Genomic DNA, 16,007 nt, shown 5'->3' on the forward strand with positions numbered 1-16,007 from the left:
ATAGATAGATAGATAGATAGATAGATAGATAGATAGATAGATAGATATCTACCACAGTGAGAAATAGGAAATTAATCCCATAAGGGATCTCTCATAAATAGTTTCCAATTCACACCTTGAAAATTTCATACATAAAGGTGGGCAGAAATACGGGAATTTTATGTACCACCTTTCATTATTCCAGTTATTGACTGAGGAATGGGCACCGAGGAAGTTAAGGACACAACACTAACTGAAACACCTACTGGAGTTTCTGGAGAGGAAAAGTCCGAGTTGCAAACACTAGGTACTGGAAATTACATCAGACATTCATTCAAATGAAAACACCAGGGAGATCTGGGGTGACCTTAGAGCATATGTGTTAATGGATAATTACCAATATTTTTTACCTTAGGCATTGCCATTAATAGCATCTGTCATTCATGCATGAGAACATTGGCTTCAGTTGATTTCTTTTCAAAACAGTGACACTGTTAAAATATGAGATTTTCATCTATTCAAAGTCATTTTTATAGGCAAATAGTCCAGAACAAAACTATGATTGTTTTTTAGAACTATCAATACTGATTTCATAATGCCTTAATGATTCAGAGTGATTAATTTACTCCTGTCCTGAGATAGTTTAGTGGGTAAATGTGCTTGCTTACTGCCAGCACTGATGAAGACTTGAGTTCAGTCTTTCTCTGGAACCTACATGGTATGAGGAGAGCTGATTCTCATAAATTGTACTCCTACTTCTGCAGGCACACAACAGTGCATGAGCACACATGAGCAAGCATGTGTGTGGTACATGCAAGTACAAATAGACATACACACAAACTAAACACATCAGTAAGAAATGTAATAATTTACTCTATTTTTAAAAAAGTATTGGGTAGAAGATATAGATCAGATTTTATCTGTATAATAGTTTGGAAAACATGTAATTGTTCATATTTATATTTGGTTTGAATAAATTATTCATAGGTAGAACTGCAAAGTTTAATCTTTATTTCATACAGTAACCTTTTTATTGTTATTTAGCTTATTTGGACAAAGGTCCAAAGCAGCTTCCTTAAATTATACACAAACACTGATTCAATCACTGTAACATCATTGCAGTTAGATGAAATCTAATTGTGACTTTAACAATAATGTATAGTTAGCATTTCAAATCTTGAATGTAAATGTTTGGTAATAGTACAAGTCCCATGTGGCTTCTACCTGCACTCACTAGATGCTAGGGGTGTTTATCGATCCCTTTATGTAACTCAACTGCATGCTGGCATGAAGCTCATGGATTAATACCCAGTTTCAGGCAGGCACTGGTATTTTCATTTAGCACACTCCTTTGTACCCATAAAGTCTTTTAGTTGTACTCAAAAAAAAAAAAAAAAAAAACCTTTAAGATGACATACACAACCTTCAAAATCTAACTTTATTTTTTGGATTTCATAAATACCCATATGAGAGGTGATGATATTTAGCTCAAATTTTATTTCTAGGTTTGTTTAGCTTTTGAAGCATTGACTGTGAATGTATAATTACTACAGATACTAGATAAAATGTCCACATGTGATTAAAATAAGGTCACATGTGATGTTAAAGAACTGTGTGGATCTATTCAAAATCAATTCATAGATTCTGCTTTACATATATGGTCTGGTTTATTTCATTATTCACTTTGCTTGGGGACTTTCTTTAAAATAATTTTCTTAGCATGCATGGCTCAAGCCTATTGGGAGGATAAAGCCTATGTAAAAACAAGTGGCTTCAGAAAATTCTTCAGAAGCAGTGAACTTAATATATAAGTATGACTGGGTCTGAATACACACACTAAAAATTCTAGAATGTCAAATTCAGTACATGTTTATATTTGGTTCTAAATTCAGTACGTGTTTATATTTACTTTGCTAGAAAAAGTGAAATGTTTTTAAAATAATTCCTATATAAGTGATATTTACCTGGGCTTAGATTATGAATATTTTCAATGATCTTATATCTTTTAGTATATTTTTTAGTGTTTTATACTTCGGTACTCCAAAAATTATATTGCAGCACTTTGCTAATCATTTTTGTGGCCCAAGTTAAATATTCATTTAAAAGTATATCCTGAAAAGTATTGTTCTGTTAATTTTAGTTCATACTAGGCAGTGATCTATATCTAACAAAGAGATTGGACTCTGTTTTACCAATTGATGCCTTCATTCACCTACATGGCAGACCTTTAGCTAATAAATTTTTCTTGTCAGTGATTGGTCCTTTATTTATAAAACCAATAGTTTTACTTTATTAACACATTATGTATTTTATTATAAATTCAACTTCTGTTTTTGACCTTTTACCTACCACATATGATAAATAGAAACTACTACTCATAATAGATGTATCCCTACTACTTCTAGGTCTCTGGATATTTCTTATATTTCTCCCTCTCTTAATTTTCAGACAGATGAAATATATTGGTTGTATGAAATAAATGGGTTACCTCCATCACCGAGTTCACTGGTACATGTAAAAGCCAAAATTGATTCTACTAATAAGACGTATGACAGCCTGATACCAATTCAACACAATTTTATCCGTGAAAACACTAAACTTCGAAGTACAGGGGTATCTTCTACTATTAAAGGTGCTCCTTTAGTTAAGAAGTATAAATAAAAACTATTTTAAAAACATTCCTTGGTCTCAAATAGAATTGACTATTTTCTTCATTATCTCAATTTTGGGGGATAACCATAATACACTTTTTTGTTTTGGTGTTTTTTTAATTTTAATTTTAATTTTAATTAATTATAGTTTATTCACTTGGTATCCCCTCTGTAGCTCCCCCCTCCTCCACTTCCAATCTTACCCTCCTTCCCCTTTTTCCACCCCTGTCCCTCCCCAAGCTCACTGGTAGGAGAGGTCCTCCTCTCCTTCCTTCTGATCCTGGTCTATCAGGTCTCATCAGGAGTGGCTGCATTGTCATCTTCTGTGGCCTGGTAAGGCTGCTCCCTCTTCAGGGAGAGGTGATCAAAGAGCAGGCCAATCAGTTCATGTCAGAGACAGTTCCTGTTCCCATTAATATGGAACCTACTTGGACACTGAACTGCCATGGGCTACATCTGTGCAGTGGTTCTAGGTTATCTCCATGAATGGTCCTTGGTTGGAGTATCAGTCTCAGAAAAGACCCCTGTGCCCAGATTTTTTGGTTCTGTTGCTCTCCTTATAGAGCTCCTGTCCTCTCCAGATCTTACTATATCCCCCTTCTTTCCTAAGATTCCCCGCCCTCTGCCCTAATTTTGGCTGTAAATCTCAGCATCTGCTCTGATACCCTGCAAGGTAGAGCCTTTCAGAGTTTTTTTAATGCTAGATTTCTACATTCATTTTTATTTTAGTCAATTAATTAAATGACTATATATGTATGTATTGTGTAATGGTTTTAAATTTCATGTCTATAGTGGAAAGACTAATTTAAGTAATATATTAATTTATTCTTATACTTACCCATTTTGTGGAGAGTGCTCTTAAAATTACATGTGTTTTTCTTAGCATTAGATTTTTCTTAATATTGTAAAACTATCAATGAGGGGATTATTTAAGAGGTACATATTGTTTGCTTTGATCTGCCCATAATTATATTGACTCTTACATTTCCTGTTATGAGTTAACTGCGTAATCAAGGCTTGTAACAACTTCCTGGAAAGGCCATGATGGACTTCGAAGATGGTGAATGAGCCATCAGGCATGCTTGTACTGAGACTCTGTCAGTAATTTTGGGCTTACATTGCCTGGCAGTTTATTATATGTTGCAACTTCAGGCAGATTTTTTCAGTATTTTCCCCTTACTTTTATGTATCATAGCCCCTTGGTTTAAACAATAAGGCTAGTCCCCCATTTCATACTGCAGACTTTTAGGCATTCTTATTCTACAGGTGAAACTGTAACTACCAATTTTAGCTATGGATATGAAACTTCAGCTTAGTGTTAACTACTCTATGTTAACTATTTTCTCTGTTCTCCATGAAGATGATTATACTAAATTAAGTTTTGAATTATTGAATGTCTTTTTAATTAGTTCTTTGAGAGTTTCATACAGTTATTTGACCATATTCACTGCCTCCCCTGAACTATTTCCAGAGCCAAGCAACCTTCCTTACCCAAGCTTGTATCTTATTTTTTTAATCTTTCATATTTATTGTGACCAAATATTCTTTTATTTTTAATTAATCATGTTACAGCATGATCCCAGCTCCCTGCCTTTTCTCCTCCCATTCCCACCCACATGCTTTCTCCCTTCCCCACATTCCTCTCTCTCCTTCTTTTCGCCCCTCTAAGAACTGCTAACCCACCCTGGCACCTCAAGTCACAGCAGAACTAAGTACTTCCTCTTCTACTGAGGCCAGTAATGGTGTCCCAGCTATGCTAAAGGGGTCCAAAGGCAGGCAACAGAGTCCCTGGATATTACAGTAATATGCATCTTAGGCTCAACAGATAGCTATTATTCTATAGATGGATAGATTACATAAAAATAAATAGAAAAGTCTTCTATTCACAGACCTACAGAATTGGCATTTAAAATATTTTTATTATTTTAAGGTCCCTAACACACATTATGACCATGCTGCACTTCTGTTACTTATGTGTAGGGGTCTATCTAGGTCAGGCCCATGAAAGCTCTTTGGTTGGTGGTTCAGACTCTTTGAGCACCCATGGGCCCAGGTGAGTTTACTGTGTAGATCTTCTTGTGGTGTCCATGACCCCTCTGGAACCTTCAGTCCTTTCTCTCCTTCTTCCACAAAACTCCTGGAGCTCAGCCTATTGTTTAGCTGTTGGTCTCTGCTTCTGTTTTCATCAGATGCTGGATAAAGCCTCGCAGGAGACAGTTACACTGGGCTTCTGTCTGCAAGCATTGCACAGTATCCCTAATAGCTATCCTTAATAGCTGACCAAATAGTCTTGGATGTGTAGGCTTTCACTGGAAAGTGGTCACTTTATAAGAGACTATACTCTTAGAGATAACTATCTCACCCTCTCGCAAGACCTTCATGGCTAGGGGCAGAATTGTGTGCCTAACTCCATGCTAAGATTTGGTCTATCTTGGACTCCCACAGGTTTTGTATATTCTGTTATTGCAACCACTGTGATTTTGTATGTACAGCTACCCAACTATGACCAGCACACTGTGTTTCCTTATAGTTCCTGCCACCTCTGTCTCTTCCAGTTTTTCCACATCTCTTCCACAATGATTTCTAAGACTTGAGAGGAAAGCTTTGTGTACGCTTTGGGGATGAGCATTCTGTAATCTCATTTCTCTGCACCTTGCCCACTTCTGGAGCTCTTTGTTGATCACCATCTACTACAAATAGAAGCTTATTATGTTAAGGATGTGAGATATGTTGATCTATTGGTATAGAAATAAGTCATTGAGGGTTATTTTAACTGTGTGTCCATTTAGTAGCATAATAGTAGTTGGACACATGAGGATAGTCTTTCAGGGAAGGAGAAATGGAATGCACTGATAAAATAGGTTAAAGGGAATGGTGAAATATGAAGATTTAAACTAGAGTTTGGGAGGTAATAGTAGGATAGGATAGAAAATATGGAGAGAAATATACAAAACTAAAAACCATTCAAAAGAGACATTGTGGTGGTTTGAATAAGAATGTCCTCCATAGACACATGTTTAAATACTTGGTCACCAGTTGTTGAAACTGTTTGGGAAAGATTAAGAGGTATGGCATTATTGGAGGATATATGTCATGGGGAAGGGCTTTGAGTATTTAAAGGTTTTCTGCAATCTCCACTGTGCTTTCTTCTTCCTTTTGTGGCTCAGGTTATGAGATTTTGAATTGTTAAACTAGAGCAAGACTTGCATACCTGCTGTCATGCCCTTTATCATGATGGTGATGGGTTCCTGTCACATTGGAACTGTTAGCCCCAATAAATGATTCATTCTATAAGTTGCCTTGCTCATGACATTTTATCACAGGAAGAGAAAAGTAACTAAGACTTGTATGGGAACATATTCCTAGGCAAGCTTCATAGAAACAGGAGGAGTCAGGAGGGAGGGAAGAAGGGAGGGAGAGTGGAAGAGAGGAAAGGAGAAAGGAAGAGAATGAGTCAAAACAGAGCATACATAAAATGGCAACAGTACCCCTATTAGAGACCAGAAGCTAACAAAACACCCAGACCCAGGAATTGGTTACTTCTCTTGGCATTGTTGGCACCACCCTCCCAACCCAAACATTACAGGCTCTCACAGTTATTCTTGGTTATATACAGAACTTGATGGCAGTATCCCATTTCTGAAGATACCACATATGTAAGTCATAAAACATGGAGAAGTCAATCTAGTACTCACGTGGAAGCTTCATCCATATTGGCTAGCTTTTAGAACTTGAAGGTGCTATGCACTCAAACGCAGGAAGTAAGAAATCATCATTTATGCCTAACTATGAAGTCTATGAGCTACCATGACTGGCCTGGCAAGACATTCCTACTGGTAAAACAACTGCATGGAAATCATGGGTGTAACTAACAACTTTCTAATTGTATTTAAGTTATGCTCCACAAGATGAAACCCACACCTGGCACCATTATCAGGTAAGAACCTATGGTATAAAATGTATTTTCATAGGTTTACTTGCCTTATATTTTCTGTTCCATGAAATACATCTTCATGTTTCTTTTTCTATTAACCTCTCTATCCCATTCTATTGGTAAACTTCAGGGTGATTCAGACAGCTTTGATATTATGGTGTTATTTGGCGTTATCTTTGCATACCCACAGAGAAATCACTACATGTATAGCCAAAACTAATACAGACAAAAACTTCTGAGCATGGGCTTGTAAAAGGTTCCTCATAATTTGAAAACAGGCAGTTCTTCATATATAGTATGCCCTCTGTCCTAAGCAGAGCTCAGGAAACTGCAACAGGCATCTTCTATCCTTTGTCTACTACAGCCCCAAGCAATTGTGACTGAAATCACTGCTATGAACCTTGTGAAAATATTTCTTTTAGAGTTCTTTAAAAATCATTTCATCTTTCCTATTCATAAACTTTTGTAAATAAAGTTGTCAAAGATGCTGATTAAATGACGTGAAAACATCAGGTAAAATGTCTATAATTCTAAAAGAAAAATGACCCAGTTATATCTCAGTATCAATTTCATTGTTATTCAAAATTTACATATTTTCCTGCCATGACTTTCACTGAAATAAACGACTGAGGCATGTGTTATATTGCTAAGATATATCAGTTTGTTGCTAATGAAATGTTAACTGCTTTTTTAGTAACTAGGAATAATACAAGGAGCCAAAATAAATTCATTTGAAAAGAATTCAGTGAATCCTCTGGCCCCACCACTTCTACTGACATGAGCAGTCTTCTTCCTTATTCTTACTTATTTAATCATGGTGATGCTGACCATGGCATTTGCTCTCTATAAAGATCTTTTAATTGCAAAAGGTAGAACATTAAATAATATACCTTATTTGACTTAAGACTTAAGAGACAGATATCAAAATTAAAATGATACTCAAGTATGTGTCTGGTATAAAAATTATCCCAAGTAATTAAGGATTTGCTCCATTTTCAAATATCGGAAAACAACAGGCTGAGATTTAAAAGAGGAAGAAAATCTGACTCCAACTACATACTAGAGAATCGAGACACTGTGTGATAGTTTATCTGAGATAGTCACTGAGAGAGGACTGGACAAACGTTTAGCAACAGCAAAATAGCACCTCAGGAAATGTATGAGATGACCTGAATTTTTTTTCTTTTTTTTAATTTTTATTAATTACACTTTATCCACCCAGGATCCCCCCATAAGCCCCCCCCCCCCCCCCCCCCCAGTCCCACCCTCCCCCCTCACGCATGCCCCTCCCCAAGTCCACCAACAGGGAAGGCCCTCCTCCCCTTCCCTCCTATCCCAGTCCACCAGATCACATCAGGAGTGGCTGCATTGTCATCCTCCGTGGCCTGGTAAGGCTGCCCTCCCCTCAGGGGGAGGTGATCAAAGAGCAGGCCAACCAGACTATGCCAGAGGCAGTCCCTCCTCCCATCACCATGTAACCCACTTATACACTAAACTTCCATGGATCACATCTGCGCAGGGGCCCTAGGCCATCTCCATGCCTGGTACTTGGTTGGGGTATGAGTCTCTGGGAAGACCCCTGTGTTCAAATTTTCTGGTTCTGTTGCTCTCCTTGTGGGGTTCCCGTCCTCTCCAGATCTTACTATTTCCCACTTCTTACATAAGATTCCATGCACTCCGCCCAATCATCGGCCATAAGTCTCAGCGTCCGCCCCAACAGTCCGCAGGGCAGAGCCTCACAGAGGCCCTCCCCGGCAGGTCCCTAGGCTGTTTTCCGTCTTCTTCTTCGGATGTCCATCTTCTTTGCCCTTCGGGATGCGGATTGAGCATTCTAGTCAGAGTCCTCTAGATCAGTTTCTCTATATGTACAGATTTTAGTAGGAACCCTCCTCCACTGCTGGTGGGAATGTCAGCTTGTATAACCACTCTGGAAATCAATATGGAGCTTTCTCAGACAACTAGGAATAGCACTTCCTCAAGATCCAGCTATACCACTCCTAGGCATATATCCAAAAGAGGCTCAAGTACACAATAAGGACATTTGCTCAACCATGTTTGTAGCAGCCTTATTTGTAATAGCCAGAAGCTAGATAGAGCCCAGATGCCTCTCAACTGAAGAATGGATGCAGAAATTGTGGTACATCTACACAATGGAGTATTACTCTGCAATGAAAAATAAGGAAATTATGAAATTTGCAGGTAAATGGTGGGACTTGGAAAGGATCATCCTGAGTGAGCTATCCCAGAAGCAGAAGAACACACACAGTATATACTCACTCATATAGACATATAATATAGGCTATGACCTGAATTTATTCAACCAAATTTGCCTTTTTTTTCCTGTGGACCCTTGTAGAACAGTGAGGTCCAAGAAGAAACTATACCCACCAGGACTCTGGTTCAATAATGGCAGCTATAATTTTCTTCTGGCTATAGAGATTATATATCATTATTTGAAACAATTATATGAGCTATATTTGAAAACAAGATATATGTAGAAAACAATATTACTTACAAAATAAGATATTCATTTATAATAAATTTTAAAAGATAAATATGTTAATACGTAACATTCTTTTCTTAAACTTATACCATAGTCCTCTCAAAGTATCTATGCCCACTAGTTATTTACAAGGAGTCTTATGTTACACTAGCTCCATAAAGATATGCAGACTGTGCATTAATTTTTAAGTTAATACTTCCATTTAAGCATAGAAAATAAGAGTTATACAAATATAGTTTTTAAATAAAAATATACATGCATATTGATATTTGCTCCAGAGCATAGCATTTAAAGTATATTGTGTATTGAAAATCCCCAAGAGTGCCTGGAGGGAAGACTCAGTCATTAACTGTACCTGTTTGTACAGATAGCATGGGATACATTACCAGCACAAACATGGAAGCTCACAACCATCTGAAACTTCAGTTCCAGGGGATACAATGTCTTCTTCTGACCTCTGTGGTCATGGGTCATAGTCGTGATGCACATACATACATGCAGGAAAAAACATAACACTGATACACATAAAATGTAATAAGATCCCCAAGAAATAAGACCTTGTGATTCAAAAAGTTCCCTGGAAGAAAAAAAATATTAATTCAATTAGACAGCACCATAGAATTGGGTACTTGACCTCATAACTATTAAAATATTTTGATTGGAAACAAATTTAAGTAATAAAGAAATGAATATATCCAAGGAAACAGAGCCATATTCTGGCTGCTAAACAAAGACATAAAAATATATTCAGAAACAAAAACAAAAACAAAAAATATATATATTCAGGAACCCAGAAAGCTCTCTTGACCATTCTAGTTAACACTCCCTGGAAATAAGAATGATTTAAAATTTGACACTATGGAATAGGTTAGGCTGTTCGTACCTCTAAAAAAAAAATGCAATCTTTCCTGAGTTTGAAGTCTTATGTTTGGCTTTTCTTCAAGCAGTATAGTTGTTCCTCTTATCTTCTCAAGGGCATTTGATCTAGGATTCTTCAAAGGATACCAAATCATCCACTTCCCAAAGGAATCAATGTGTCAAAGATAGTCTTATATCTGTATGCACATTCTTATGTTTATTTTAGCATTATTAACAAAATACAAGATATAGAATCAAAATAAGCATGCATTGATAAATAAATGGATGAGAAATATTGTATATATATACACACACACACACACACAATTGAAACTCTCGAAGAACTAACAAAAAGATATTCAACAACATTGACCACTTTAGAAATGTAAATCATATCATAATGAGGTACCATAGGCTATTCCTGACAGAAAACTACTCACAGTGGGACTACTCTCAGACAACAACCCCTGCCCAGCAACAGACCACAGGTCACAGAAGACCATGTAGGGCAGGTGCCCAGAGACCTTCCCCACTCTCTTGGTTCCATAGGTCAACACCCCCTATACAACCACAGCCCATGACTGCCAGAAGAACAACTTCTACCAGAACCAATCCTCAGTTGTCACTCACCACTTCATTGCTGTGTCTCAGCCCCCTGATACTCCTTACCCAAACACAGGCTATGCGAATATCAGTCCACAACTCAGGTGGAGGCTACCTGCTGGACTAGAGGTCACACCAACAATCAAAACTGGAGCCCCCAACTTGAGTAGAGACTCCTTGATGGATCAGAGACAACAATGGCCACCAGAACTCCTGCCCCCAACTCTGTTGGAAACTCCTTGCTTGACAAGAGATGACCTGTCTATCAGAAGCACAGCCCCTAACTCAGGTGGAGACTACCTGCTCAACCACAGATCACACAGGCCAAAAGATCTGAGGAAAAACAGAAACTAAGAAACAAAACACCCATCCAACAAATACAAACCAGCAAATTGGCACCTAGACCTGTAATCATCCCAAACCCAAATGACTTGATATCAGTGTAAGAAACACATCAACAGCCAAAACAATATGTTCCACCAAGGGCTAGCTATCCTACTCTATAACAATCCCTGGATATTCCAACATAGCTGAAGCACAAGAAAAAGACCTTAAAAACGACTTCATGAAGATAAAATAGCCCTTAAATAATTTGAGAAAAACACAAACAAAAATTGCAGGAAATGAGTAAACTCCTTAAAGAAAGCCAGGGATGGGAAAGTTAAACAGTTGAAGGGAATGAATAAAACTGTTCAATACCTAAAAACAGAAACAACAACAATAAAACATACACACACACACAAACTGAGTGAATTCTGGAAATGGAAAAAAATCTAAGTAAGTGAACAGGAACTATGACTGAATCACCAACAGAATACAAGAGATGGAAGAAAGACTCAGGCATTAAAGACACAATAAAAGAAAGATACATTGATCAAAGAAAATGTTAACCTAAAATGTTCGTGACAAAAATCTATGAAATCTCAGACTCTACAGCAGAAAAAGGAGGACTAGGAAGAGGTGGAGTAAGAGGAGGAGGAGGAGAAGAAGAAATAATTAGATATCCTAACTGGAAAATTCAAAATTGCCCCAAGGGACTCAATACACTTAAGTCATCAGGAAGTAGTCTAGTGATAACTTCGCTTTCTTTCCCCCTCTATCCTTTTTTTTTCTCCTGTGTATTGGTAGGGGTTAGGAGGATGAAAGGGAAGAAAAAAATGGTGGTGAAGGGTGAAAGAAAAAGGAACCCACAAAGTGAAAATGCTGATTAAACTCTTGAGTTGTTGATCATGGTTGTCCATTGGACTTTTAAAATATTATAGGCTGCTGCTATTGCTGTTGCCTGCTCTCCGCCAGAAATGAGACAGAAATTCATAATACTAAAGACATCATCCCACTTCAGACCGAGGCCCCAAAGGGGACAGAGCTGGAACTGACCAGAAAGCCTGCTCTCTTAGGGATAACTTTATTTTCCTTTTTTATTTCCTTTATTATTATTTATTACAATTTATTCACTTTGTATCCCAGCTGTGGCCCCATCCTTCATTTCCTCCCAATCCCATCCTCATCTCCCTCTATTCACCTCCCACTGTCCACTGATAGGGGAGGTCCTCCTACCCTTCCATCTGAACCTAGCCTATCAGGTCTCATCAGGACTGGCTGCATTGTCTTCCTCTGTGGCCTGGCAAGGCTGCACACCTCAGGAAGAGGTGATCAGGGATAGCTTTTATGATAACAGAAGGCATCACACAAGCTTTCACAGGAGGAAACCACCAACAGTAGTAGTCAACTATGATACCTATGAACCACAATAGAAATCAGCAGGGCACAAAAACTTGAAGAACCCAATAGTGACACATATATGTTGGCAGTAAGCAGAAGCTCTTTAATTATAATTAAGGGCTGTACAAGAGGGAAATCATGCCTGGTAACTGAAACTTAGTCAACTACTCATGACTAGTGAAGTAATGAAGTTTGGAGGAGAACCTACAGCCACAAATTTACTAAACCAGCATAATCCCTAATTACATTCTAAATGTATATGCTAATACCCACAGATAAGTATAGTTCTCAACCCACATCAAGGATACTTTTCTTTACAACAGATGAAGAACATTACAGAAAACCACAACTAATCAAAATACAGAGTTGTGGAGTCCAGTCCCCAATAGACATCTACAAAACAATTCCTTTACTTTAGGCTCAGGGAGCATTGCAGAAAATGGATGGAAAGAGCTTAAAAGTCAGAGTAACAGGGTTTTTCCATAAACTTGAGAAAGAAAAAGCAAAGGTATATGTGAGGGTATGGAGGGAGGAAAGGGAGGAAGGAAATTATGTAATCTTATAATTTCAAAACATAAAATAAATAAAAATCTCAAAACCATTTTTAAGAAACAAAAATTAAGATTAAAATTTCCAAGGTTTTTTTACTTGGTCTGGAATTTTAAAAAATATTCATTATTATTATTACTATTACTATTATTATTATTATTATTATTATTATTAATTCACTCTGTATACTGCTGTAGCACATCCCTCATCTCCCAGCCTCCCTCTCCCTCCCTCTTCCCACCCTATGTCCCTCCCCTAGTCGTCTTCCCCTACTTTCTGAACCTAGCCTATCATGTGTCATCAACACTTTCTGGATCCTCTATATCTGTGGCCCAGTAAGGCCAGCTCACCAGGGGGAAGTGACCAAAGAGCAGGCAACCAAGTTCATGCCAGTGGCTGGCCCTTTTCCCCTTACTAGGGCACCCACATGGAGATTGAGCTGCCCATGGGCTACATCTAAGCAGGGGGTCTGGGTCCTCTCCATGTGTGGTCCTTGGTTGATTCATCAGTCTCTGAAAACCCGCCGGGTCCAGATGTTTTGGCTCTGTTGGCTTCTGGAGCTTCTGTCCAACTCCAGATCTTTCTTTTTTCCTTCCTTCCTTTTCTTCCTTCCTTCCTTCCTTCCTTCCTTCCTTCCTTCCTTCCTTCCTTCCTCCCTTCCTTTCTTTCTTTCCTTCCTTCCTTCTTTCCTTCCTTCTTTTCTTTCTTTCTTTCTTTCTCTTTTTCTTTCCTTCTTTGTTTCTTTCTGTCTTTCTATTTGTTCATTTTGTATACCAGCTGTAGCCCCCTCAAAATGCTCCCATTCCCACCTACACTCCCCCTTCTCCACCTATGCCTCCCCCCTTAGCCCACTGATAGGGAAGGTCCTCCTCCCCTTCCATTTGACTCTAGCTTATCAAGTCACATCAGGACTGGCTGCAATGTCTTCCTCTGTGGACTGGTAAGGCTGCATTCCCCCAGGGAGAGGTGATCAAAGAGGTAGCCACTGAGTTCATGTCACAGATAGCCACTGACCCCCTTACTAAGGAACCTACTTGGAAACTGAGCAGGGGGTCTGGATCCTCTCCATGTGTGGTTCTTGGTTGATTCATCAGTCTCTGCAGAGCCCCTGAGTCCAGATTTTTTTTGGCTCTGTTGGTCTCCTTGTGGAGCTTCTTTCCCCTACATGTCTTTCTATCTCCCTCTTCTTCCATAAGATTCCCTGAAAAAGCAAACAGTAACCAAGAGAGAATAACTGTGGAACCATTTCTCTTAACCATTTAAATTTTAAAAAAATACTGATATTAAGAGGGGTGGGGCAAGATGGCGGCCCCTGGAGGACTCTCATTCTGAGGAGCAGCACAGCAGGATTGGCACACTGACCAGCAATCAGAACTCGCGGCCATAAAACACAAGTGATTGTGTTTCACAGGTAAGAGGATACCCCACGGTGGGGGATTCAATCAGCTTTAACTCACCCAGCTAAACCGCGGAAGAGATCTTGGTTCCGCCAGGCACTTGGTCGCCAGCCCAGAGCTACACCCCAGCATGATCTGATCACTGTCCCAGACTGAACTGTGGGCTCACAACACCACAGACTGGATTTCCCAGTCGAGAGATAACCCCACGGAGCAGCAAACGATTGGGACCGACCTAAGGTTACCCAGACATCCCCTGGAAAAGACTCGGGTTCCGCGGGTGCCCCAAGAGCCAGCCCGGACCCAGAGCCAGGACACAGGTGACTGCACGGAGCCCTGCCTGCGCACCTGATTCGCCACCTCAGATAGAACTGTGGGCACCAGGGCACCAGGCACCAGAGACTGCATTTCACTGGCAGGTGCAAACCCACAGGGAGGGAAACAGCTGGTCTAATCTCAGAGCACTCAGCTGACACCCCCACACCGAAAAGAACTAGGGAAAATTACCCAGTTTAGGCAGCAGTGAAGGCTCCAAACGGCCAGAAAGGAAGAGCCACAAGCAGGCATCTGTGCCTGTGGGTTCTACTCGCCATTCCAGACAGAACACCGGTCCCCAAAGCAAAGACTGCATGTCTCTGGCAGTAGGAAACCCCCAGCGGAGGGGATCATCAGCTCTAAGGCTTAGGACACCCAGCACCAAAACACTGCCTGGATTCACGCAGACTCTAGACTATAATGCAGAGAGGAGCTCTGTGCTCTGCCGCCATTATTGAGTTCCCCTAGGGCACTGGGACACACAGCTGCATCCTCAGACCTACAAAGGCAAGAGAGCCATTACAGCAGCCCTCAGATACTGTGACAAGGATCAACCAGTTATCCCTAGCTAGAGTGTCAAAATTGTGGGAATCCCTGGTCCTTCAAGAGGGCTGCACCCACAGCGTCTGGACCAGAACAGTGCCTGCAGCCGCCATCCCAGACAGAGACACACAGCTTCTGGTCCAGAGTGAGGCACCCAGCCTCCAGACCAGAGCAGTGTCCCCAGGCGACAACTCAACCAAGGTGCACATTCTCCAGGTTCAGAGCAGAGCAATCAGCCTCTGGCCCAGAGACTTGCTGAGTGCACCTCCCATTTCCCAGACAGAACTGTGTGCCCCAGGATAACAGACTGAGTTTCCCTGTTGGGAGAAAACCCCACAGCTAGGGAATCAGCAGGTTCTTCAAGAGGAGACTGCACATGGAAATTTAGTGAGCAGCAGCACACTAAATTTATAACAAGAAACCCAGCAGTGGGGCAGCTGTCTTGAGAAATTCTATGGGTAAGAGGAGATCTCCCCTGCCTAACATAGACCACAGCTACTACTCAGGGCTATAAACCTGAGGAGAACAGTGGCAACTCCTGAGAAACACTGGCCATACAGTGACCATAACCAAAAAGGAGAGAAGGACTCCTTCAGGAAAAATCATCTTCCGGCCAAGGGGATACTCCCTACCTCAGGACTCCAGGAAGCACAGAAACTAACAGCCAACACCTAAATCACCCTAATGGGTAGAGGTCAGCGTAAAAGCTCAACCAACAAAAGACAGAGCAATATGGCATCTCCAGAACCCAGCCATCCAGGGGCGAACAGCCCTGGACAATGCAGCATAATAGAAAATCAAGAAGATGACCTTACATCTATGCTGATGAAGAGGATAATAGAGGAAACAAATAAAATACGTAAAGAATTAGAGGAAGATAAAACCAAACAGATCATGGCTATCCGTAAAGAAATGGAGGAAGATAAAGACAAGCAGATTAGGGCCATCCGTGA

The 16,007-nt window shown here is 39.9% G+C and overlaps 1 protein-coding gene across 1 annotated transcript in view; it reads left to right on the plus strand.

Annotated features, from left to right (window-relative positions):
• Positions 1–2,640, plus strand: part of LOC129670983 (cilia and flagella-associated protein 47-like) — a 446,637-nt gene extending 443,997 nt beyond the window's left edge. The window contains 1 exon segment of the mRNA XM_055599611.1: positions 2,428–2,640. Coding sequence (XP_055455586.1) covers positions 2,428–2,640 — 213 coding nt within the window.
• Positions 2,641–16,007: the final 13,367 nt, after the last annotated feature.

The sequence above is a fragment of the Psammomys obesus genome, unplaced genomic scaffold (assembly GCF_907164565.1).
Source record: "Psammomys obesus unplaced genomic scaffold, mPsaObe1.curated_primary_1811, whole genome shotgun sequence".
Taxonomy (NCBI): Eukaryota; Metazoa; Chordata; class Mammalia; order Rodentia; family Muridae; genus Psammomys; species Psammomys obesus.